General features: G+C 47.0%; 1 protein-coding gene across 2 annotated transcripts in view; it reads right to left on the minus strand.

The window, feature by feature from the left end:
* Positions 1–27,361, minus strand: part of KLHDC10 (kelch domain containing 10) — a 291,780-nt gene that overhangs the window by 188,037 nt on the left and 76,382 nt on the right. The window contains exon 2 of one of the 2 annotated variants that reach the window (XM_078677592.1): positions 6,308–6,400. The exons of the other annotated variant lie outside the window; for it this stretch is intronic. Coding sequence (XP_078533718.1) covers positions 6,308–6,400 — 93 coding nt within the window. The remainder of the gene's footprint in view (positions 1–6,307; positions 6,401–27,361) is intronic. 2 annotated transcript variants of the gene reach the window in all.

Here is a 27,361-nt window from a genome sequence, read left to right on the forward strand (position 1 = left end):
TCTGTATCTTGCATCCCACAAGTTGTCCTTGCACTCATCTGACCACGTCCCGGAACAGAGAGAGCTTATAGTCCTAAGATTATTATCAGGAAGGCACAGAAGAGAACAACGAACACTCCCCTTGCTGCCTTACTGGAGAAGAATACAAGAACTACCAGAAAGTGTTTACCGGTGGTCACTACCTTTGAATCTTTGTCTACAAAAATTAGACAAATAATCTGGAACAATTGGCACATATTGGATATGGGACCCAATAAAATGCCCCGGCCTAGGTTTGCCTTTAGAAGAGGCAGAAATCTCAGGGATAGTCTAGTCCATTCTTGACAATATGATCATCAGAAACGAGCAACCAGTGTGTCTTCTGGACATTTCCCACCCAGGAGCTGTACTGTTTGTAGTCTGTCTCAGGCTTCTAAGAGTGTTATTCTTTCAGATGGCAGGACGTGGTTCCAGAATAAATTCAGTAGCAGCAACATCAATAATGTAGTTTACCGCTTGACCTGTAGATGTGGGCTCCACTACATTGGCTTAAGCTCAAGAAAAATCTAGATTGTGGACCAGGAACCCATAAGCACATAGAAAGCTGGCAAATTAACTATATGGCTTGAAAGCCACTTTCAGGACATAGGTGAAAGGATTTCAGGTGGACAATTCTGGAAAGAGTGATCGGATCAACACAATACCGAGAACATGTTGGTTTGTAGGGAAGCCAGCTGGATTTTTTCTGAAAAAGTGGACCACGGAGGATAGAATGATTCAATTGAATGGCGTAAGATAATATTTATTTATTTAATGGGTTTTATATAGCGCTGGCTATACCCGTAGGTATCAGATCGCTTTACATAAGGTTCAACAATGTTACAACAATGATAATTACACGTTACATCAAATACATGCGACACATTAAAGAGCGAGAAGGAGAGAAAAATAGAGCGGATAGGGGGAGAGGGGGAGTGAGAAGGGAGGGAAGATGGGGTAGACAGTATGAGAAACTAAGGGAAAATCTGCCCAATGACTGACTGGGTAGGTGACGGCCAAGGAGGGAATCCACAGCCAGTCTCCCCTGTAGCTCTCAAGGTAGCTCCATCGGACAGATAGCTAGGTCTCAACAGACTAGGGAAAATTCACAGAAGAATGTTCAGTTGTGATAGGGGTGGGGGGTAGAATGAGGGGGAGAGGAGGGAGATAAGGTCAGGAGAGACGAAGGAGAGCCTGCCCAAAGACTGGCTGGGTAGGAGACTGCTGAGGAGGGAATTCACAGCCCATCTCTCCTATAGTTATTGGGGTAGCTCCACCGGACATCAGTCAAAATAGCTAGGTCTCAACAGTCGAGGGAGGGTTCCCAGAGTCCTGCTGGGAGGGCAGGAGAATGCTTGGGTGATGGCTGAATGGGATCAGGAAGATGACCAATTATTATAGTCCAGGCGAGATAGAGCACCGAGGAGGGCCCCACTGACGAGGCCATCTTGAGGTTAGGCAAAAAGTGGATGAGTTCTTGAAGTTCGAATTCCAACGGTCCCCAAAAATCTCTATAACCCAGAGGGCAGGGGGTGTAAGCAATGCAGTGGTTCAGCATGAGGACACAGTAAAGGACCGCCAGTCTTCAGAGGGGGCGTGTGATGGCAAGAAATAATCACCAGTGGGAGAGACAGCCGCCATTTGCAGGTCTGGCGGGGCGCCTCTGGTGTCAATCTCCCTTGAACAGAGTGCTAATCAGGTTGTCCCTCAAGGTCAGAACAGTAGTTCTAAGATGAAGATATTACAACCGTCTATGCCGTCAATGAGATGGTCTATTCAGCTGTCCTATGTTAAATCTGTATGTTGTAAACATGATTTTTGACAAACAAGGGCATGTAGTAATTATCACCCTTTATATTACAGGACACGTACACATGTATAATTTTGAATAGGGCGTATACATATAGGAATACTGAGATAGGAGCGAAATATGGTTCCAATCTTCATGGATACCATGATTATATTGCAAATTATTGGAGCTGCACAGGGCAAAGGTGCCAGATATACACTTTTCAAACCGTGAGCCCCAATTAAGACATGATGGTGTCATTTTTGGAGAAGTTCTGAGTGAATGTTTTTGTACTTTAGAGAAGATTGTCCTGTTCTAACCTGGCTCCATGAGGACTTCCAGGATTAGATGGGAAATTAATGGTGGGATACGGGTGGTTACCGCTACGGATATGGATTTGCAGTTAGCCCATGACAGGAACCGGTGGTCCCATTTATAGACGTCATGGTGCTTCTTGAGAATAATGAAATGATAAAGTAGAAAGAATTTCAGCAGTCCCCCGTAGTGTCTGATTTTTACTGATCGTGTACTCAATCCGTTCTACGATGCCGCTCATGATTAGTAGTGAAACCGATTATGCAGTAGCTGGGAACAGCATCCGGGACGAGCTCAGCTGAGTGCACGGACAACTTCCGGGATGAGAGACGCCGATTTGCTTTATAAGCGGGCTTGGCAACGGGGGTCTATCGGTTACAGAGGTAAATGACATCGCTCAGCCCAGCGGGGAGTCCTATATTCAGTTTGTTTGACAGATGGTTGTGATTTAGTGGGAATGTACCATCAGTCAGGATGCACTGATAGGTGTTGATTTTTAACTGTAGAAGTGAACTGTACTGGCAGGTTTTTTTCACCTATTAAAGATTCCAGTATGTAACATGGTTGTCTGTGCGGTATAAAAATGGAGTGGTTGAAATTAGACAATACAGTGAAGGAGTTTTCCTTCGTATTGTAACTTGTGGTAATGTGCACACTCACTTTTAGGCACACATTTTAGCTGTAGGGGGTCACAACACTCTGTGACCTCTTGTGGTGGTTTGCTGGTAAGAGTACACCTGGCAACTATCTGGTAATTACATTATATATCAAAAAACATTGGTCACTGGATGTGAGGTTATACATCTAATCTCTATGCCACAGGCTTGGTCTCCCCTTTTTTATTTTTACTTTTACAAACAAACTCTACAGGTTAGGTGCATTCCGGAGGTGGATTTGAGTCCCCATGCCCTGATGAAATTGCCACTAAATAATCAGCAATGAAACATGTCGGCCGTTCAGGTTAACATCGCATAAACATGACATTTTTGTTTTAACGGAATGTGAACACTATCAAAAATAAAAGATAGATGCAATAGGTGTCTAACTTTTATAACCTTGGGAGAGTACACTTGACCTCCTTTGTATAACGGGGCTTTAGATGATTTGACACAATTTTTCTTTCTCACCTCACACATAGTGTGGAGTTTGGTTTTGTTCCTTTATGTCAGGAAAGTGCAAATGATAACAAAGTGAGCTAATTGGTGAGCATCTACCAGCAGCTCCATTGGGGTTGCTTACGTGAGGCACTTCCTCACACACCTCACTTTTTTATAGACCCCCGTAGCGATTAAAGAATTGTGGCTCCCAACGTACTTTGGTTTGTTTGATTTTATAAGTGTAATGACATAGGGGCGGGAATAACTAGTAAGTCAACCCTGTCCCACCGAATAAGGATGGGTACGACTCCCTTTGAAAATTGAACTTCTATCATGCAACCAGGCTTTTATGGTTAAGATTTGAGTGGAGGGCGTCCTGGCTCTCGTTTCCCTTTAGGCTCCCCTTTGTGAGATGACTGATTATCGGTGCCTGGACTATTGTTTTCCTGGCTGAGGCAGGAAGCCAAGGAAAAACTTTCTTCAGGATACCCATGGTGGCAAAACAGGTCCCCCTAGTCGTGGTTATTTCATGGTTGATTTTAAAGTACAAAATAAAAGTATACAAAAATAAACACTATCTTGAGCACATTAGAAAAGGTTTGGGTCATGCAATTTATTAATAGAACAGTCATATTACAATCGGTTCTATAATCCTGCTTAAAAAGTCTAGGGCCACAGTCTTATCTATGTAGGTCATGTTGTCTTGACCCAACCTCATAGTACACCCAGTACTTACACCCATATACAGGTGTGTTAGGTGACATGGGGAGTGAGTAGGAAGAGAGTCATTGCTAGGTTGGAGCAAACTGTTTTCTTACTGCTGATGGGAGAGAATAATCTTCACTATTGGTAAGGCGGTCTCTGCTTGAACACTCAGATTTTTTCTTTTCATGCACTGTGCAGTGCACTTTTTTTTAAATGTTCCTGCCTCAAGTCCAATGCTTTCAGCATTTTAACTTCAGATTTTATGCTGTGCATTTTGCCTTCCGCAAGTTAACTGAAAACAACTGAATAAGAGAAATTTAAGGTCAGTCGGCTGATATGGGGTACTACACATACACTGGTCCCAGTGTGCTTGTTACAGGTCAAGGGAGGATCTGTCTTGGTAGTTCGGGCTGGATTATTCCCTTGAGGAGCAGGGTCAAGACTGATTTGCATATGGCTGGGTCCAAACTGGGGTGGCGTGGTGGGCAAATTATAAAGTGGATTAAACCCAGATCTGTTGACTGGGGGTGTATGTTTACATTGTTCAGCATTCCGTCCAACATCGGTTCTTTCTACCTTTGTACCCCATCAGTGACCAATGGTGGGGCCTAGATGTGTGGTCCCCTGCTCACTCTACCACTGAATACACAGGATCCAAGCAATATCTCACTGTCTGGCTCCAACAAGGCCAAAGCCAGCCTGGAGTTGCTTGTATTCCCTTCTAGAGAGGGCCACACCTGGTATCTTATGATGGAAACTTCCCATGGGGTTCAGGGTCAGTACTGATTTGCAGAAGGCAGGCCTTTGTCTGGAATGGCACAGCAGTGGAAAAGGATGCTACCTCGAATGCCAGCGGTTAGACTACTTGCAAGCATTCCTCTCATCACCTTTTGTGTTACTGATAAAATCAGCAGTACTACTCTTAAGAGCTGCGCTCTTCTTGAAACCTTCCCTACAGTCACAAACATCACTTGGCCCATTTCACTTTGAGCCTCCCTTTCGACCAAGTTCTTTGTCCCTCCTGCCCTGTGTGACCCTATAGTTTGCTGGAACACCTTCCACCAAATGCTGTAATGGCCCTTTTATACTAAGACTCTCCCCCCCCCTTCACTTCCTTCCTCTGTCCCAACACATTACCATCTTTCCAAAAGAGTCTTCCATCACCACTCTCCCATGCATATTTAACTAGCCTACACATCCATAACTCTGTAGCACTGCATAATCCACCACCTGACACAGCTCCTCCTCCAAACTCTACACTTCGGTCACACTACGCAGAAACCCATACTTCTAAACATCACATGAGACTACAATATATCACAGTACAACCTACTGTATTCCATTCCACACAAAAACACAACCTACCAAATCATACACTCAACAACCCACTCCCCCCAGAATAATCAACTATCAGTCAATACCAGTACATCAGACAACAGCCACATCCAGAAGTCCAGCCATGCCATATGGGCTAACTATAATAAGACTCTAGCCTTCTTATCGCAACACTTTACCAAAACAAAAAGTCACCACATCATGTAACACTGCTCCAGCTCTAAATACCCTCTATCTACTTACCCACTCCATCCATATCACCAAAATAGAATATATTTAACCACATACTGTACCACTCTACATACCTCATGACAAAGCCAATACACACACCCTCTCAAAAATCAATTAAGTCAGAGACATGAAACCGTTTTTTGTTTCTTTATGACAAATAAACAGAAAGGAGGGTCCTGCTTACTTTAACTCTAAAGAAAGCTACTCTTAGTTTTGTGGTTGAATATTGCCTCTACTCCTGGCTGAAGATTGTTTGCAGGGCTGGAAAGCTTGTGGCCAAGGTAGAGGCACAGGGATCAGGTCAAGAAAGGGACTGACAAGTTTCGCAACCACCATAGGAGGTTCGATTTCATACAATTAAGAAGCAATGCAAACCAAATTACTGCAGTTAAAATGAGTAAAAATACAATCCAATCGAATGGGAGAGGCCATAGAGAAGGAGGTGGAAGAGTATTTGGCACAAACAGCTTGATGGTCCTTACCTGTTAAAGACATTTTCTAAGGCATACCCACTCGTAGTACTGGCTGATAAATAAAATAGTGAGATGGCACTAACTGATAACCATGAGTGTAACCTACACGAAACCATCATAGTGACCTCATGCAAGACAAAAGGCAGTGACTCCCCAACAAACAAAGAAGTACACGTTCAGTGTCACCCAGTGAAAAACATCTGCAACCACCATTTGAACTTGGTGTCCGAAGAGCATACTAGCAACTGAACGTGTTATGAAACCACTAGTTAATTAAAAAATAAAAACCTTAACCCTAAAAAGAAAGAATAGAGATAATAAGGTGGCTAGTAATCGTCACCCACCTGCTCTCAAAAACCTGCTAGGAATCCTTAGGCTGGGACACGAGTGGCTGAAGAGCTGCCTAACCGGAAGACATCTCACTTTCTTCTTACAGCCTGTTACCACAATTACCAGCAAGGAGTCAGACATACTGTACACAACACATGGCATTAAGTACACAAAGACAACAAATAATAAGACTTTGAAACGATGGATGTAAGCAGCTGGGTGGGAACAATGTACATAAATAAGATCCTGAAAAAGATACCCAACAAATGATATGTGGTATGCACAGCTCCTACTTCATTTTGCATGCAGAAACAAATGTAAATGGGGAAACATAACTACGCTGTAGTAAATTCAGTCACTTCTTAAATCTCCCTTATGCAACGTGCCACTATACTTCTGGGCAGAGAAGTGTAAAGCTACACGCATGAAGAAATATCTCAAATCTTTAGGAGTCAGGCCGAGTAGATGTCCTTTGCTGTAGAAGAGGAAGAGTTCTAGTAAGGACTGGGACCACTTCACTGTCCTGCAGAGCTTTAAGGTGGAAAACATTTACACCAAGTTCTTATTCTCTACATTTCAACACCTTAAATTGTACCAAGTTTGATGTTGTGCTGCTTTAGATGTATTTACTGTGCTAGAACGCAACCACTTGGCAGTATGAGGGTCCTGGGGATGCAATCATTGAGATTAGACGCATAGAAGCCAACACAAGCAGTTCACACTTCAACAAATGCAGAGAAAGCAGAAAGCACTAAATGGGTGGTTTCTTAAAGACATTCATCATATATATTTGAAGGTCTACATTTCTCAGTTGAGAGCATTTCTGTTACAGAATGGAATATTCTGAATCTTGGCTGCTCCAGCTTTTGATCTCTATTATATAGCAGAAGGCTTGTTTGTACATTAGTGGATTCATGGTCCCACACATTTGCCGCACTTGTGGATGCAGGAAAATGGAACCATGCCTATGCCTCTGGGTGAGGCTATCAAAGACCCTCCCAGTCCCATGAGAAGGTCTACTTGCATTGATCCAGTTTGCCTGATGGTAAATGTGTGGGGTACTTGTTTCAGGATGATAGATTCGATAAGGACAATATTCAACTCAAGATATTTTATACACAACAAAATGAGTGGGGCATTTTTTAATGCCATTGACAACTTACCAAATAGACCAGATTCCTTCACCTTATTATCCGTTTTAGAATCAATCATTTTTATTGTGCAGCACAACAATTCAGAACAAAGCTCAGCTGCCTACATCCGCTGGCCGGCAGAGCGAAGTCCAGAGGCAATAGACAGCGTTCGGGCTTACACCCCGGAGGGCGACCCCGCGAGGGAAAATGTTATGCCGTAATGAGCAGCCAATGCAAGTACAAAGCTACTGCTTTTGAGTACAAGAAAAAGAACAAACAAAGACAAAGGAAACCCCCCCTTCCCCCCCATCCCCCAAACTACCCCCTCCCCCGTCCCCCCACCACATCAGCCTCTCCTTCCCCCTCATACTCTCTACCACCCTTTGGCTCCTCTGCTCAACCCATCTTAGCAGGTCCCCAGGGCTCCAGAGGAATAAGTTGAAGAATTTGTAAGTACTTCGGGCAGGTAACCTCCCTCAAGTAGATAGAAGATGCATGAATGAGCCCCACAGTTCTGCATATTCCGCTCCCTTTCCATCCATACTCCGCGATAGCAGTTTCATAGCTAAAAGATGCCACAGTCTTCGAATCCAGTCCCTCGGGTCAGGTGAGCCTGGGGAACCCCATCGCGCAAGAATGACTAGGCGTGCTGCAAGCAAGGCTAGGGCAATTTGTCCACCCCTCAGCGAGCGCAAAGGAAACAATTTGACATGTGGAAGCTCTAATAGTGCATGCTCAGGTGCTCAAGGGAATGTGATCTGAAAAGCGCCGTCCAAGTCATCAAGGATCACCTTCCAATATCGCTCTAGTTTCGGACAGTGCCACAGAAGATGCGTCAAGGTGCCAGGGGCGCCACATCCCCTCCAACAGAGGCCCGAGTTCGTCCCATCCCAAGCTTTAATACGAGCTGGGGTATAATACCAATAAGCAACCGCCTTGTAGGCGGACTCGGTGCCTGCTACGTTGGCAGTGGTGTGGTGTGGTGTGGTGTGCACGATAGAAAATCTGCTCCCATTCCTTACATTGCACCAGGACAGCCACAAACCGCCCTCTGATGTCAACCACTTGGGATAGGATCTTGCAATGCGCATGCGCACTAAAGAGAATAGCAACCCCATGTTTCTTCGCCGGACCCGCAGACCAAATTTGCACAGGGAACCGCTTATCCTTCATCCTCCTAGTATCCCTAGAGAGGAGATAAGACTCCTGCAACAGGCACACATCCCCATCGGCATTCTTCAACAAGGAAAGGATGGCCGCACGCTTGACAGGGTTATTTAGGCCTCTAACATTCAAGCTTACAATTTTCAGATCTCTACCCATAGGCCCTAAAAGGGAGGGAAGTGCCAGTACAACATCCTAGGACAGGAGCACTAAAGGAAGCGCAGGAAACGAGCAGGAGGCCTGGCCTACAACCAACTACCCTGAGAACCGATGCGGAGCCCCAAAAACAACCCCAGTCCTAAACCCAACCCCCAAAACCCTCACAAAAATACTGAACCACAGAAACGAAGAAAAATGTCAAAAGTCCTTCAAGCGGACCAAAGTCCGGCAGAGGAATCAATCTATAGGAAAAACATGGTGCCATCCCAGAACCTCACCCAGCCCTGATACAGGGCAACTCCACTCCACAAGGACAAAAGGAAGAGCGGAAGACCCAGTCTCAGCCCCCCCCCCCCCGCCCATGTCCAACCTCTGGCGCCGCAGAAGAACCCAACCTGTGCCAGGCAAGAAATCCTCAAGGGACACTCTCATTGTCAGTTACCAGCGCCACCGAGGAGACAGCCGCCTCCCTCTCTAAAATGCTCGCAGATAGGTCAGGCTTCATCGGTGGAGGTGATCTTCCAACTCTCTGCCACTCCGTGGAGCGTCTGTGCCACCGAGCAGGTGACCCGGTTGATTCAGCCTGAGCAGCAGACCTCTCCAATCCTAGAGCCTCGTAAGCTGCCTCCAGCGAGCGGATCTGTAGAAGCTTGCCCTTGAACTTAAAGATGATGCGAAACGGGTGCCCCCACGAGTAGGGGATGCCTTGTTCCCGCAAATGTGCCGTAATAGGGCGGAAGCTCCGGCGTTTGACAAGAGTGGAGGCCGCCAGGTCTTGAAATAGAGCGGGTTGATGCCCACGAAACTGCACGGGATTGAGGTCTCGCGCTCTACGGAGAATCCGTTCCTTGATCTGAAAATCATACACACATACCAAGATGTCCAGTGGAGGAGCTTTGGCACCTCTTAGCAGGCCAACACGATATACATGATCTAGTTGAATGTCCAGCTCATCCCCCTCATCAAGGATTTGTCAGAACAACGCCTCCACATACTCACGCAAACTGTCCCTTTCCCCTTTCCACAGGACTGCACAAATTCTGATATTGTTTCTCCAGCAGCGGTTTTCCAAGTTCTCAGCGTGTGCCTGCAGGACTAGGTCTTGTTCCGTGAGGCGGAGAATGTCCTGCGAAAGCTGATGAACCTCATCGGCAGTGCCCAGGTCATGTTCCTCCAGGGTCGCCACCCGCTCCCCAATAGCGTCTACATCTCGCCGCATGTCCGAGGAGAGTTGGGAACGGAGTTCTAAGATGTCCTCCTTAATGGCAGCAAAGAGCTCCAGCATAAAGGCCTTAGACGCAGGCGCGTCCACATCCTCAGGCTGCGAGGATTGGCCATCTGACTGCGAGGCAGTAAGACCCACCGCTTTCTGTAGCGTGTCTTTCAGTGACTTATCCTTCTTACCGACATCTTGGCGCCGTAGAGGGCCCAGCAGAGCACAGACAGGGTCCAGCAGCGCCCACTCCCCGCCGGATGGCCCAGGACACAGCTGTAAGACGCCGCCCGCCGACAGCGCACCCTCCTCCGTCTAATAATCTCCTCTGCTCAGCAGCGCCGCTGCAGAACAGCCCCGGGACTCCCAGCACCACTAATCACACCAGGCCGCCCCGGTGCAGGGCCTAGTGCAGACCACCGTCTGTGCACGTCTCTTCTGCCCAGGTGGCAACGTCACCCCCCCCCAACCCAGGGCACCCAAGGGCAGCACCCCACAGCAGGCAAGCAAGCAGGCAAGCAAGCAGGGCGGCGAGGCTCCCCACACCAGGTCTCAGGCTTATCCTAGGCCCCACAGCGGCTGCAACCCAGCTAGGTGCCCGCCAGGCCCCCGAGCACTCCTCACCGCCCGCGGACCTCCTTACGGGCACCTCTGGAGATTTCCTTTCAATGTCTCCCCTCCGTCGTGTCCAAAACTCCAGTGGGGCCCTGCTACAAACCCCCGAGCTCCGTGGGCTCCCCGGCAGGCGGGGGAGGGCGAAGGCGGAAAAGCACCACCCGCCGATATACGGGCCGATATGAGGTCCCGCACCAGCCCCGCGAGCACCGTGCCCAGAACAGATATCACGAGTTTACTCCCAGGCCCCAGGGAGCACTCCAGCCAGCAGGAGAGAGGGGGGCCCCCACGCTGTGCCGCCCGCAGATGCACGGGCCGATGCTAGGCACCGCGGGACTTCCAGGTCATCGGGCCCCGGCCAGCCAGCAAAGTCCACAGCAACCCAGCCCAGAGAGGAGCCGGGACCAGAGTCGGGGCCCCAACGCTAGCACCACTTGTGTGGGCCCCGCGCCGTCCGCCGGCCCGCGGACCGAGTTCCAGACCCCTAGGAAGCCGCTCCTCCACACCTCTCGCCGATGCGGGCCCTCAGAAGCAGGTAACCGCCCAGGTTGCCGCGACACGGGAGACCAAGCCAGCGCAGCCGGGGTCTCAACCGCCGCCACCTCAGCGGGCGTCCGAACGGCCTCAGGGCACACCAGCTTCTCCCTGACAGGTCTCAGCGCCGCACAATGACCGGCGCAGCTCCGGCCTCAACAGCGGCTGCCCGTCTCTTTCGCCACCCCAAATAGCGCCACACTCCGCACCAGCTCCACGGGGGCGGGCACTCACAGCAGCCGAGGCGCCGCTCCGCGGTGCACAGGCCTCCGCTCTCAACGCCACGAGGCTCGCCGGGCCCGGGCAATGTCAGGGCCGCACTGCTCAGAGCAACAAGGCTACCCCACGAAACTCAAAAATAGGGGCACCGTTAGATTCAGGGCGACATGAGGGCACAGTAGCACACCATCTGCAGCGTGGATGGGCACCAGGTAGGGCGATACACAAAGCTAAATGTCAGGCGACGCCGGAGGGACAAGGAAGCACGTCCTACTCTGCCGCCATCTTGGCCACACCCCCCTTATTATCAGTTTTAAAGTATTATTTCTAGACTATATGGCTTGGCCTGGAGAGGTGGATCTCTAGGTGTGAGTAAAACCCAACAGAAACGTCAGCCAGACATTTGCAATATTTCTAAAAAGCAATGGTTATGTTGTTGCTCAGCTAGAAAAAATATTTCCCTAAAAAGTAAACACAGACTTCTACAGTTTTGATTTATACAAAGATTCTACTACATGTCAATTAACCTCAACAGATATGGTCCCAGGAAGAATGCTAGACATTACAGATGGGGAGATGAAGCGACAGACTGTAATAACCTGGCTTAGCTATGTCCTGATTTGCAAACATTTTGGAGAAATGTATTGATTGAGCTGGGACAATATACGCCACAATCGAGCCGGACTTCTTATGGGTATGTGAAAGATACCTGCATCAGTCAGGAATCATACAGCACTGGCACTTTTGTTGCAATGTAGGCAAAAAGCAATGAAGTGGTGGTAGGATCTCTTTCCCCTACATAAGCAACAAGATACAAGACCTCATACATTGTAATAATGCAGCAGATAATCTGGACAAGCAGGAGCATGGTAAAATTAAAACCCAGAGATATATGGGCACTAATGCAACTATACCATACATGGTATGCTCTGGTTATTGCGGAGTTGGGGGGGGGGGGGGCTATAGGGATATTTGACTGAGCATTAGAATGAAGGTTACTATTCTCCCTGGATGCAGTGTTTGGAAATTAGATTATCGCAGTTAGGCTACTATCTGGCAAGAGCGGTATTAAGGTGTGGTTTAAATGCTGTTACCATGCAATGTCATCGTGCTTTCGTCCATCACAAATTCAAATTTATTTTTATGATTGCATTGCTCCCCCACTTTTGAATAAAACAGAGTTTGGGGGTGAGGAAGATAATGGATTGTTATGCTAGTGATATTGAGAGTGATAAGCACGCTGTAACTACAGCAAGGTCCAAAAGCTCATCCCAACCACAGTGGGCCCCCCACCTCTCCACTTCATCCTTTTGCCTTATACATAACTCGCGTTGCTGGGGGTTCAATGAGTTGGAGTGATGGTAGTGGAACTGATGTAGTCTACTATAAAGGTCCCTCTTTCCAGAAAAAGCCATCAGCAAAGCCTCCAACATTACCCACCTTCTAACTCCTTATCTTTAGTTAATTATTCTGAACTGAGATTTCAACCAAACTAATTCTTCAAAAATCTAAAAAATTCCAGATATTAAAATAGACATCGCTAGAAGAAGTTGAAGATTATTCCTACATGTTTGAAACAAAAAACGCCACAAATTCCTGAACTCAATCCAAAAGGCTTACTACAAAACAAAATGGCGGTCTTCTGGGTTGAAGGAAAGCCATATAGGGAGGTACACTGAGACGCTCTAGATGAGTCAGTGGAGGAAGACAGGAGCCATGGAGTCCTTGACAATAACAAGTAGCCTGGGGGGCAAGCTAGGGCATTGTCCTAGCTCATCCTGTAACATTAACCTTAAGAGATCTTAAACAAGTCTGCAAGACCCTTGTCCTTTGAATAATCCTAAATGTGAGACGTGATTCAGCCATGCACAAGGTTCAGGAAAAGTAATAAGTGTAGTCAGTTCATTTTTGTGTGTGGCGTCTCTCCATATGCCCACCAGTAGAACAGAGAAAAACCATTCACTACCGACTGCGAACAGCGACTCTACTTTGCTAAATGTAGTCCTGTTCAAAGCAACATATATGAGAAATACACGTTTAGATAATCTACGTCTCACAAAGATTACATAATGGGGTGGTAGAGGGGGACCTCTACCCCATGCCCCTCTTCTTAAAGGGATCAGAAAAACAAGTTACTTACCTTTGGCAATGCCCCTTCCATTGAGACTATTTAGCTACATCTTCCTCTTTTTTAGTATATCTCCCAGGCACCACTGGATCTGGAGAGGTTTTTCAGCAATACTCCCAGGTCCTGGGTGGTTGGATTGTGAGGCTCCATGCAAACTATCCCGTCCCAGAAGTGACTGAGCAGATAGGCATGTAAGCACCATCCATGCTTTAGGACATCAGTTCTTCTTCCTATTCCAGCCAGACTGCATCTCCAAAGCAGTGCTCTTGCGGAAACACCAGCAAACAAAACTGGTAACACTGGTGGTTAAAACCAGGGCTCTCCCCACTTCTATTACACAGCCAACGCCACCTCAAAATGCAGACATCATTTGTGATCTGCTAGGCAAAGTCTATACCATTTATCCAATATAGCTTTTTGGGACCCTGCCAGGTGGTTGGCCACCAGAGAGATGTTTAGCTGCGGCAGGGACCTCCAGAAACATGAAACTAATTGATACCGGGGGGCGGAGCTAGCCACGACACGAGATGGCCGCGCTTTAAGCGAGCTCCTCGAGGTGGCCTAAAAACATCATCCTCATTCTGCACGGAAATAGGCATTTTCAACCCGACACAGATACCGAAGTCGCATAACCGCCTCAGACGCACTCGACGAAAAGCGGAACCCGCTAAAATGCTCCACGAAGGAGTTACGGACTTCAAAGCTGAAGCAGCCTGCTGAACTCCAAAAGACGAGAAGCATCGGTCTGGGGTAGGGGCACAGACCGAGACACGCACGCACGCCGGCCAGAGCCATGCGGTGGGACCGGCAATCGGAGCGCGGGACATAACTGCTCCGGAGAAGGTACGAGACTACTGCACACCACCACAATCCCCTCTCCTCCCTATGATCAACAAAGGGGCAGCAGCGTCCTATGCTATATGAGGTCCAAGGTACATGTAGGAGGTAAACCTAGAACAGAAGGGTGCAGAACATATCGGCAAATGCACGAAAAGACGTGGTGCAGCCCTGGGCACTAGCGGGAGCGCAAAGTCAGACCCCAAATGAAACGGCTAGAAAGTAGACATCGGATCGGCATAGGAAGAGCGCAACATCAGGCACTGGGACATCCAAAACGGAGGGGGACTGCAGCATACTGCTCAGACCGGGTAGTAGACTGGTGTAAAATTCGTGCCCAAAGGAAGATAACCTGCCCCCCAAGGAACTACTAACGAAAGAGCTTCGAGAACGGTAGGAGGAGAGGCCATATAAATCAGGCTGGAGTGCTTCACGAACTTTGGGGCATACCACACCGCACCATACCGCACACCATAGCAGCGCACAGTATACTATGGCAAAGAGGGTGAACGACGAAGTTCACATGAGAGGATAACGTGTAGGAGCACAGAGTAAAATTCAGGCACCGCAGACCGAACTTACCGAAGCCGCAACAACAGGGGAAACGTGGCGTAAGCAAGCAAAGCGCTCCTAACAGACAACTACGACCACTACAGGACACAACCTGAGAGAGGCCTGGAAAAACGCCAGATTCCACACATAGCCTGGGGCGTATCAAACTCACTGGGAACCACAACAGCTGTAAATAGACGCGATATCCTAGCTGGTGGAGAACATAGCGCAGAAACCAAACAAGCGCAGAAACCAAACAACCGCCATAATGAGTAAACCGGATAGGAATCCGCCAAAAATAAACTTTGAGGCATCGAAAAAGGCCCGGAGCAGTCTGAGACAGATCAGCAGGCGCTCCTGCCGGCACTGTCGCAAACAGGAGGAATCTCAAATGAAAATGTACAATTCAATGTTTCAATCCATACAGACTGCGTTATCTAACATAGATGGAAAAATCGACACACTCACGCAAAGAGTGGACCGCATGTCTGAGAGACTAGATCCACATACCAAACGTATTGACATGGCGGAAAGGAGAATATCAGATGTGGAAGACACTAACAACCAACTGACCGCAAAATAAGCAGGTATAGACAAACAACTGGCGACATTGGGTGCTAAAACAGAGGATTTGGAAGCCAGATCTCGAAGAAGCAACATACGCATTATGGGAATTGCAGAAACCACACATACAGGCCCAATGGAGAAATACGTAGAGCAACTCTTGATATCGCTCCTGGGAAGGGACACATTCTCAGAGGGATTTCTCATAGAAAGAGCACACAGATCCCTGGCCCCTAAGCCTCCGGTGGGCACCAGACCAAGGCCCATAATCGCCAAAATTCTGAACTATCGAGACAGGGATGCAGCGCTGAGAAAAGCGAGAGAACTGGGGTCATTGTGCCATGAAGGCATGGAAGTAGCACTGTATCCGGATTTCACCCAAACCGTACAGGAAGCGAGAAAAAAGTACGGAACAGCAAAACAGAAACTGCGAGAGCTACAAATACCTTACGCCATGCTATATCCTGCACGTCTAAAGATCACAGACGGCGGTGCCACAAAAATCTTTAATGAACCCAAAGATGTTATGAAATACCTGCAACTGAAAAAAATCGGGAGGAGAGCGAAGAATATCGCCGCGGGACAGACTCCAGGAAAGAGAAGCCATGTCCGATGTGGAGTAATTACCTTTGAAACGAACAGTCATCGACGATAAGCAGGTGCGGTAACGAAAATGAGGCAATGTGACTCCGTGTGAGACAACAGAATACATAATTCACAAACTGAAAGTAGAGGAAGAAGACGCTGGCGCACGACAGGACACAGAGACAAGCTTGTGCGCTAGTTGGAACAAATTGTGTGGAACACACAGAGCAGTGCACCAGATAAGTCCCAATTAAGACATTGAAATGTTTGTTGACACCAAATTAGGATGGTGACACAAGATCGCACGATGTTAATGATACTTGTAAAATGAGTTGTTATGTCACACTGACTACTAAACATCAAGAAGCAGGGTTGGAGTGCACTTAGTTAGTGCAACTACATGTTAAGCAAGGCCCCCCCCCACAGGTGAAATTCCATCAGGGGGTTCAGTCGGGCAGCTTTAGCCCGCCTGTGTATACCACAACTGTTACTGTTTTTTTGGGGGGTGGGGTAGAGTGAAGCAAAGGGTGGGGAATATGTCTTCGTTGTAGGGGGAAAGACGAAGTGGGAGAGGGGAGGGGGGGTGGGAGTAAACATAAAATTCACCAGACAGCCATGGTTGATTGCAATGTAAGACATCTTGCTAAACGCGCTATGCATCCCTACAGAACCACAAGATTAGCTAGCACGAACCACAGAACACTATGGCAAATAATCTAAGACAGACCAGGACACTGACATTCCTTACTTGGAACGTGAGAGGACTACAAGATCCACGTAAGATTAGAAAAGTGATAGCATATCTAGACAGACACAAGGTAGATGTGGCCTGCCTACAGGAGACACACAACCCCCCTGCAGGAATGCAGGATTGGATACAGGTGGGCCCAGATGCGCTTAGCGGCCTCATATTCAAATTATGCTAGAGGGGTACTGCTCTAGATGCAGAAAGTGATGACCAGGGACGGTATGTTATTTTGCGCGGCAACTTCGGCGGCACATATATCGCGATAGTCTCAGTATATGGACCTAATACGGATGACCCTCAATTCTTTGATACCAACTGTTAAAAATTAAGAATCTCACAGCCGACAAATATAATATGGGGGGGCGATTTTAAAACATGCCTAGACCCAACACTGGACAGATTAGCTGGGACTGACAGACACGGCCGAAGGTCTGCCAGAGCCTTACAGGATGACATAGCTGAGTGGGGGCTGGTGGATGTATGGCGGCTGCGACACCCGGGCACTAGGGAAGGCACATGCACCTCGCTGACGCATAACACATGGTCGAGGCTTGATTATTGGCTCACCACCCGTACGGTCAGCACATGGGTAACAAGTGTGGAACACCTGCCCAAGACATTATCTGATCACTCCCTGGTGCGGTTGGCCCTCGCGATCCCCACACACACACACAGAGACAATTTACATGGCACCTCCAGCCCTCCGCGCTAAAAGATCAAGTTTTTAAAACCGAATTAAACCAAGCTATCATAAACTTTTTCCAGATTAACGTGGGATCAGTGGATAGCGCAAGATCACTATGGGAAGCTTTCAAGGTTACAATAAGGGGGCACTGCATTGGGAAACACGCTGGCATACTCAAAGACGTTAGGCAGCAATTAGCCATGGTGGAGAAGGACATCCAAAAGTTGGAAACTGAGTTCGCAGACATACAGCAACAATCCATTCAAGCTGACATACAGCGCAAAATTGACACTTATCACGAATTTGCGGATACAGAAATCAAATACATGTCAAAACACTACAAGGCCAGGGCATACGGGGAGGGTGGCAAACCGGGGAGGGTGCTCTCGAGCAAGCTTAAGGCAATGAGACATACTACTCAAATAACACACATTACAACGGATGGCGACGTAACAGTCTACGATACTCCAACCATCTTAGATAGTTTTCAGACTTTTTACTCCACATTATATACCACAAGGATCACCAAATCTAGACAGGAAATACACGATTACCTAGATGACATAGGATTAGCCTGGTTATCAGATACACACAGAGCTTTCTTAGGACACATCTAACAGAAGATGAACTAAAAGACGCCATAAACTCTCTACCAAATAATAAAGCCTCCGGACTAGATGGCCTGCCGGGCGAATTCTATAAGGAATACAGGGACTTATTGCTACCACACTTAGCCCAGATGTACGAGGAGTCGTATGAAGAGGGGATCCTCCCAGAGACTTTAAGAGAAGCCTTGCTGATAGCACTCCCTAAGCCTGGTAAGGATCTTACAAAATGCGAATCCTATCGTCCTCTCTCCCTTATCAACATTGATGTTAAAATCCTAGCGAAAGTGATAGCCACTAGAATACAATTGCTTTTGGGATCGCTAGTGCTCCCAAATCAGGCGGGCTTCATCCCCACCAGATACACAACACAAAACCTACGAACAATATTCGCAATGTGCCAGCTGAGGCAGCACTATTAGACTATTAGACGCAGCGAAAGCGTTCGACTCGGTGGAATGGGAGTTCATGTTCACGGTCATGACTAGAATGGGGTTCCCGCCCTCCTTTCTGAAATGGATAGCCTTACTATACAATGAGCCTAAGGCAAGAGTACAGATTAACGGTAGCACCTGCAAAAGCATGAACATAAGTCGCGGAACTAGACGGGGATGTCCACTGTCCCCTATACTATTCACACTCATAGTAGAACCACTGGCCTGCAAAATCAGACCAAAACATCCAGAATCAGCGCTGCAGTTCTCCCTTCGGCCTACAGGGATTTCGTTTTACAAACTTGAATCCACTGATAAGGGAATATATCAAATATGAACAATACGCAGGCCTCAGTATAAATTGGGACAAATCGGTGGTGATACCACTGACGGTAGAGACCCCAAGACCCACTTTAGACTACCCCTTAACATGGGAGACGGGTCCGGTGAAATAATTGGGTATATGAGTACACCGTGATCCGGAGGTAGTGCTTAAAGAAAACTATGGAATAGCCATATCAAAACTGGAAGACCATGTAGAAAAATGGATTAAACTTCCGCTATCGATAGCTGACAGAATCGCAATACAGAAAATGACAATATTACCCACATTCCTGTACCTCTTTTGGAACATCCCAGTGTGGCTCACAAAGTGTTTTTCAGCAGGCTACGCACGGTGCTACAGCGACTCACATGGGCAGGAAAACAACCAAGGGTTGGCTGGAAAACTCACAAAACCATATCACCAGGGAGGTGTCGCAGCTCCCGATCTACAACTATTACTGCGCACAGGCACAACACGCACATTACTGGCTACACCTGCATGCATATATACCTCACATAGCGGTGGAAACGGATAGCATACATCCGAAAGAACTGACGCAATATATTACAGACACGGTGAGCTATTACAACAATGACACAATTCAACCAGTCAAATGCACGTCGAGGGCATGGCACGCACTAGCAACACAAGCGAACAAGCTACCCTTATGTGCACCGGCACTTCCACTGGCAAACCATCCCAAACTATCGGTCACATGTGAGCAGGGGATGATTAGAGAACTAGGAAACATGGGTCTCCGAACAATGAGCAAGGTGTTTCCACAAAATAAGTTTATATCCCTCCAGAACCCGGCATTATGTGCCCACCAGGCACCGTTAAAGAAGTTCGCCTATCACAGACTAAGAGCAGCGATTAAAGACCTATATGAACGTTCCCAGACGAACCGCCAACACTTCAAGCCTTACAAATCTTATCAACAGCGCCAAAGCGCTCGCAATTAGTTACTAGACTGTATACGGCCTTCCAACACGGACGGGAGACTCAAATAGATTGCTACTAAGGTGGGAAAAGCAAACGGGCATGACTATATCAGAGGACGAATGGAATTACAGCGGTGCGCAAATAAACCTACTCACATCAACTTGCAACCTGCGCATAATACATTTTAAATGTATACACCAAACGTACTACACACAAGCCAAACTGCATACGTACGGCCTTAGAGCAGACGATAAATGTCAGAGGTGCCAGGCGCCCCAAGCCGATTTCTTACATATGTCATGGACCTGTCCTGTCCTCACTGAGTACTGGCTACAAGTGACAACTGCACTTACACACATGTTAAAGGAACATATTCCAAACTCACCGTTGATATGCCTGCTAGGCACTTTCAAGATTAAACAGACTAGGAGGAGAAAACGGTTAGCGGTGGCGCTCTTACTGGCAAAAAGACGTATAGCTATTAAATGGGGTAGCATAAGACCGCCCAGGCTCAAAGATTGGATAAAAGATATGATATATTGTAAGGAAACAATGGGGACGTATGAGGAGGAACTACCCCCGGCCTCCAGACCGAAGGATTTTTGGCAACCACTCGTGGACTATCTGCAAGAACATCAAGATGATTCTGGGGAGGTGTAGGGCGGAGGTAAATAGTAGCGCTGGTAGAGACATACCAGAGTGGAGCTCTGGTCACATAACCCTGCATAAAAAAGGTACCGCTGATCCTCTGAGGTTAAACTAGGAACGGTATAACAGATGTCCTGGGCAAATATTGATGATGTAAATCTGCAGCATAAATGTGCAAACGTCGCATAATGGTATGATTGTTTCATGCTTACAAGCGGATTTCAATGTGGAAATGGGGATTTGCAGACGCTTTATATGTCAATGCCTGATTATTGCATACTGAAGATGTGTAACTGCTGTATTGGTGAAATAAAAATAAAAAATAAATAAAAACTAAAATTGATACAGGCCTGAGGGTCTCTTTGAGTCCTTCTTGGTGCAGTACCGCACGGATGTTATTCATGAAAACCCACACTAGTTAGTTACCCATGGAGGGATGGCCGAAAAGCCTTACAGTTCTAACAAATGGCCCATAGCTCTATAGGGTGGATGCAGAGCTGGCTCCCCACTAGAGAACTCTGATCTCCACTTCAACCGGACGACCCACCAAACCCAGTAGTGATGATTCAGTTACCAATATCAGCTCTGGGTGAGTAAAGGGAAAGCGGTTTGCCAGAGGGGATCTGTGCTTGGTCAGCCACCATTGCAGATCTTGACCAGTCTCTTGATGCTGGGCCCACTTGGATTTCAGGTTCCATTGTAGGGTCCGCATGTGGCACCTAGTGTGGGTGAAGAGAAGGATGCACAAGACTAAGATGCCACGAAGTCTCAGAACCACCCTCACCAGGATAAAACCCAAAATATTGGGATCACAGTACAAATGTCTGAGACTAGCTAGAAGATTCTATGAGGGAAGCAGATGGGATTGTGGCTCACTTATAGTGAAACCCAAGAACATAATGGAGTTCCCCACCCCCAATAGCCCTGAGATAACGACTGACTGACTGACAAGCTCGATATCAGCAGCCAGTAGTCAAATTACAGGATCTCCTAACCTCCGAAGATGGGTAGCAACCACCATCATCACGTTCATGAACACCCAAGGAGCAGAGAGGAGTTGGAGCAGAAGCTGGGCAAATTGAAAATTGTTTATGGCCCACCTTGAACCACAGGCAAGATATGAGAGACTACAGAACACTTATATGAAAATTCAGGTTCTGCAAGTCCAAGGACAGCATCCAGTTTACTCTAACTCAAAGCAGATAAGATCCAAGCCAATGTGAGTATTTGGAATTGGTCCTTCCTCAGCAAGGTATTTAGGGATTGAAGGTCCGAGAGAGGCCTAGAGCACTCTTCCTTTTTAATGTGAAGTAGCAGCATGATTAAAAACCCTTGCATCTCGCAGAGTCTGGTATGCATTCAATGGCATCCTCTGTGAGCAAGTGCTTCACCGCCTGCAGCAGGATAATCAGATGCTCCTCCGAAAATCGTTCTGATGTGGCACAAATCTGGGGTGGGGCGGAAATGAAAGGCAGGGCATAGTTTGTATAATCTGCAAGACTGATCTGTTGGAAATAACGAATTGTCTACTTGGGAGGAAAAGCTGAATTCTGTCTCCCACTGGTCAGGCATGAGCTGCCAAGGAGAAACTAAAGCAGCTTGGTGGCTTAGCAGGGGAAGAGAAGTCAGAGGACTGTTGCCCCTGCTGGCCAGTGCCATGTCTGCCGGTAACTCATCCACGGCTCCAGCCACGAAAGCTCTGAGCTGTCTGCTGCATCACTAACTTGGAATGTTGCCATTTCCTAACGGCTAATCCCTTGGAGTAGCCCCTAAATATGTGTAACTGATGGGTACATTATTTTATAGGAGTCAAAAAGCCATAAGGAACACACAGTGCTCCCTACTCTTTAAACTGTTCCAGAACAGTGTCCGCCTTCTGTCTGAAGAGTCTAGACCCATCAAAGGGCATGTCCATCAGCGATGCCTGCACACTACCAGATTTGGACAACCTAGTACAGGTATACCTGTGGAACAAAACACTAGTACAAACTGCTCTGCCACTGCAATACATTGTTCTAAGCTCAAACGGATAATTTATTTTGTTGCATCCTGCCCATCATAGACCTAATATGGTTTCCACAACAGTCATCAAGGCATCCGTGAGGGTGTCAATTAATGAGAACAAGGACACAACTGTTGCTGATTAAGGTTAGAGAACCTCGGTTAGAACATTTGTCTCAGTCGCCTTAGAGGCCATATGCAGATCTGGTATCTCAGCTGCCCTCCAAAACACCACTGAGAATGAGGCTGGTAGCACCTTCTGGCAGGTCAAGCTCAATTTTAAGGGTGGTGTTAAATTCATCGATTTTTTATAAGTCAAGGTGTAAGGCACCAGCAGAATAATAAAAGGATGGTGGCAGAACCAACCCATTCCCCTCACAATCGTCCGTATCTTGGGGTGCTCCCTGTTCAGACACAGGATCCAGGTTAGAGCCCAAATAACTGAATGCACAGTCTGCTGGCACCTGAGTCGAAATAGAAGCACCGAGTTAGAGTTAGGCCGTATTTCTACCAGTTGTACCATCGTACTCTCTGGGTAGAGTATAGGCCAATATTATTTCAAGTCCGGTGTCAGCACCAGGTAGGCTAACAGCACCGATTGAGTCGGTACTGGTATTGGGTCGACATGAATTAGCAAGGATCTTAGTGCCGGCGTTGAAGTCAGTACTGGAGTCAGTAGGGGTCAAGTAACTGCGCTCACAGGGACAAACCACGTCAGGGGAGAGCCCACCTGGAGGCCCTTTGGTTCTGTGAAATCAAAGAGTCTCCGGCTCCTTTCTAACCGAGTTCCGTGTGGGTAGGCGTACTGTTGGCTCCTGCTGAGCAAGAGGGTACTTACTTTTGAAGTTCCCTAAACACGGGAGGAGACCGATGAGGCAACACATTCTAAATTAGTAGGGTGAGCCAAAGTACCTCTTTGCCCCTTTGCCTCTATCCCGCGTTCTACGCCTGTCCAAGAGTTGTAGTGGTCACCCACTAATTGCCCGTAATGTTTTTAAAAGTTTTCTTGACTATTATTGTACCCTCTCCCCTTTTGGCACCCCACTCCAGGTCCCACTAAGGATTGGCAGTACCTCCGGCCTGCTATTGAATACCATGTGGATTAGGTAGTATAGGCCTACCACATTGTGTAGATCGTTTTTAATTTCTAGGTCCTGACGAATTGCATTGCATCACTTTGAGCACGAAGCATGAAACATGTTGACCGCTAGGTAGAGCACACTACCCTGGATCGTAGTACCGGAGAGTGACCTCTCCTATTTTTCTTTTAATAAGGTAGTTAGCCACACCATTAAAAGTGCATAGTGGACTACCTAACCTTTTTTAAAATTCTCACCACCCCCTTGCATCTACACCTCACCTAGGGCCCTCACACCCACAGCACCAACTGGCAGGGACAAAAGAACTCCGATAAAGAGCCCCTTTTAGGGTGCCCGTCAAACATTGCACCGCCAGTTTGACGAGGAGAAAAACCCAGATAATTAAGCATGACACCTAGCTTGCTGGGTGTGTGAGGGTTTTAGTCCTGAAAGGAAGAATTCCCCTCCCTTTCCACCTTCACTACCTGGGACCTGGTCCTACCTTTCTTTCACTCATTTGGGGTACAACACCATTTGGGAACTGCGTACTCTTCTTTGTTTACTGAGTTACAGGGCATGTACGCCGGACCCAGTTAAAAATCGCCCTCCTTGTCCCTTCCTTTGTTGATTAAATCAAAGATGTGCCAGAAGGAAACAGAAAAGCACTTCCATTTTGCAGCATGGCCACCTTGAATGCCTCAATTTTTCACTGGTGGCAGGGCCGGGGGAGGGGGGGGGGGAAGGTAGTTGGGGAAATGGATTAATGACAGCACAGTGAACCAGGGGCACATAGGAACCAAGTGAGGTACCATTCCATGGCTGGCAACCTGGTAGAAGAGTGGAAGATGGCGTCCAGTCCCACTGTGCTTTTTGGTTCTTGCATTTAGACTTTGAATTACGCACAGATTGCAGGCGGGAAATGGACTGGTTGTAGGAATGGCTTAAGGACTTAACTGCGACTTGAAGCAAAAGGTGTGAAGACCACAACTTCATATGCTCAGGGATGTACAGCTTTGCCTCCTGGTCTAAAATTACTTTCAGGTGGGGAAAACAAAAATAAAAAAATTGGTGCACTGGTCACAAGACAAAAAGTCTTGAAGTTTCAAGAGAACCAACCTCTTGAAGGGACAATGAGGTCTCTCGCGGTAAAGGCTCAAAATCTTTACCATTTAATGGCCATTAAAATTATGTGCAATGGGCCCAGCATGCGTTCAGGTTGTATGGGTATTATATTATTAACTGCTCAAAGACCAAAGCTTTCATTTTGATCCCTGCCCTCCCTGTGCCAACTCTCCCTCGAAAAACAAACCGAACTTACATTAAATACTATGCCCCATTTACCAATTCAGATTGCCTTTTCACCCTCACTCAAACAAAAGTCCCACTGGAACAGTTTCACAACACAACAAAAAGGCAGTGACCCAACTAGGACACACCGCTCTGTACCTGCCAAATCCAGGAACTCCAAACATGATGCTACCCTAGAAGTGATCTCAAATCCAAAGTTAGGGAGGCTATCATCAGTATTGTCCCTTATGGATGGGTTTTTGTTCTACAGCTCCTCAATTTCTGCTGATTCTCTGCAGGTTCTCTAGATGGTCTGCTTTAGCCTCTACAATGTTCTATCCTGAAGGGGAAGAGAAGTGGGCGGTGGGTGGGGGCAGTTGGCCTTATTCGCTCAATGCCATACTGTTTCTCAATATTGCGTCCTTGCTCTTTCCAGCCTGTCACATTATCTCATCCTTGCTCTAGTTTTTGAGCACAGCCAGGATTACTTTGATTTCTAGGAGACGTAACTTTCACCTTTATATACCACAAGACTAGAAAAAAGATGGCCTGTGCCAATATTTTCCTCATGTTCACAATGTGGTATCTTTACAACTTCTGAAATAGTTGCAGCTTGAAAGAAATAGGTTTTTGGTCTATTGTTTGTTCATGAACCTTTTTTTTAGCTTCTCTTTGACTAGCACTCATGAGAATGTCCAGAGCACCTGTATGTAGGCCTACATGCAGTACCCATGCCAGCAGTTGAACCAGGCACTGATTGTCTCAGTACTGCCGGATGAAATGAAAGGAAAATGCTAAAAGGAGTTGCTTTGTTTTCCTAAATGATTTCAACATAATATAGCAGAGCATAATATAGCAGAGCTCTCCTTACGTCTAGTGTGTGTAGGGCTCTTTCAGCGGGTTTTGGAAGAAAACTGGCAATTCTATGGATGGATTGATATGGAAAGTGGATATGACTTTTTGCATGAACTTAGCGTTAGTCCGAATTACTACCTTATTTGTATGTATTTGCATGAAAGGTTCTTGAATGGTTAGTGCATGTAGCTCACTCACTCACCTGAGGGAGGTAATGGCAATTAAAAATGCCACCTTAGAAATTGTAATTTACATGAATGGAGTGGTTCGAAAGGAGGTCCCATAAGTCTGGTAAGTTCTATATTAAAGTTCCAGACTGGTGAAGGTGGGTGCTTTGGAGGGATTATCCTTTTAAGACCTTCCATAAAAGCTTTGATTGGGGTACTCTAAACAGGGACAGGTGTCTGTTCTGGAGATATGCTGCTATAGCAGCAAGATGTAGCCTTATGGAAGAGTATGGTAGATTGCATCTTTGAAGTTGCAAGAGGTAACAGATAATGTTTTGGATGGAAGCATCTAATTGATTGATTTGGTTATTATTGCAATACATTACAAATATTTTCCATTTAGCTGCGTAGCATACTCTAGTAGTTGGCCGTTTTGCATCCTTGATAATGTTCATGCAATCAGGAGGCAAGTTAAGGTATCCGAACTCTAAGACTTCAGGAGCCAGATCGCTAGGTTCATCTGATTAGGATCTGGGTGCCTCATTTCTCCATGGTTCCGAGTTAAAAGATGGGGCGAGAGGCGCAGTCTTTGGTGGGGAACTACTGAAAGTTCTAGGAACGTTGTGTACCATGGCTGTCTTGCCCATGTGGGAGCAACCAGGATCATTGTGAGTGACTACTTGCGTAGCGTGCGTGCCTCCAGCGGAATTAGTGGGGCTGGTGGAAAAGCATACGGAAATCTGCCTGACCAGTTCATCCATATCGCATTGCCCTGTGACAACGGATGTGGGAACCTGGCGGCAAAGTACTGGCATTTTGAGTTTTCGTTTGTGGCAAACAGATCTATCTCTGGATGCCCCCATTCTTGGAAGAATGGTTGGAGACTTGAGTGAATCTCCCATTCGTGTAGCTGTTGGCTGTGTGTGCTTAACAATTCTGCTATTTGATTGTCTTTCCCTGGCAGGTGTTCTGTTAGGAGAAAAATGTTTTTGGGAATTGCCCACCTCCATATGCTCTGTGCTAGGTGAGACAGCTGTGGAGAGTGTGACCCTCCTTGTTTCTGGATGTAATACTTGGCTGTCATGTTGTCCGTCCGGATCAACACAGCCTTGTTGTACAGGTATTTCTGGAATGCTTTCAGTGCCAGAAATATTGCTAGCAACTCCAAGTGGTTGATATGCAGTGTCTTTTGTTTGATTGTCCAGAGCCCTTGGACTGTGTATTGAAGTAAGTGGGCTCCCCAACCTGTCAGTGATGTGTCCGCTGTTAGTACTACTTGTGGAATCGGCTCTTGGAACAGTCACTCCTTGGAAAGGTTTTGTGGGTTCCACCACTGCAGAGAGTTGTAAGCGCGACTGTCTACCAACACTAGGTCTTTCAGTTGTCCTTGAGCTTGGTTCCACTGCCGTGCTAGGTATTCTTACAATGGACGCATTTGAAGTCGGGAATGAGGGACAATGAATATGCAGGAGGCCATCATGCCTATGAGCTGCATGAACACTCGAGCTGGCAAAGAGTGTTGTGGCTGAAATTTTTGAATGAGAGTCTGCATGATGGCTATTCTGGCTGGATTTGGATATGCCTTTGCT

The sequence above is a fragment of the Lissotriton helveticus genome, chromosome 1_1 (assembly GCF_964261635.1).
Source record: "Lissotriton helveticus chromosome 1_1, aLisHel1.1, whole genome shotgun sequence".
NCBI classification, from domain to species: Eukaryota; Metazoa; Chordata; class Amphibia; order Caudata; family Salamandridae; genus Lissotriton; species Lissotriton helveticus.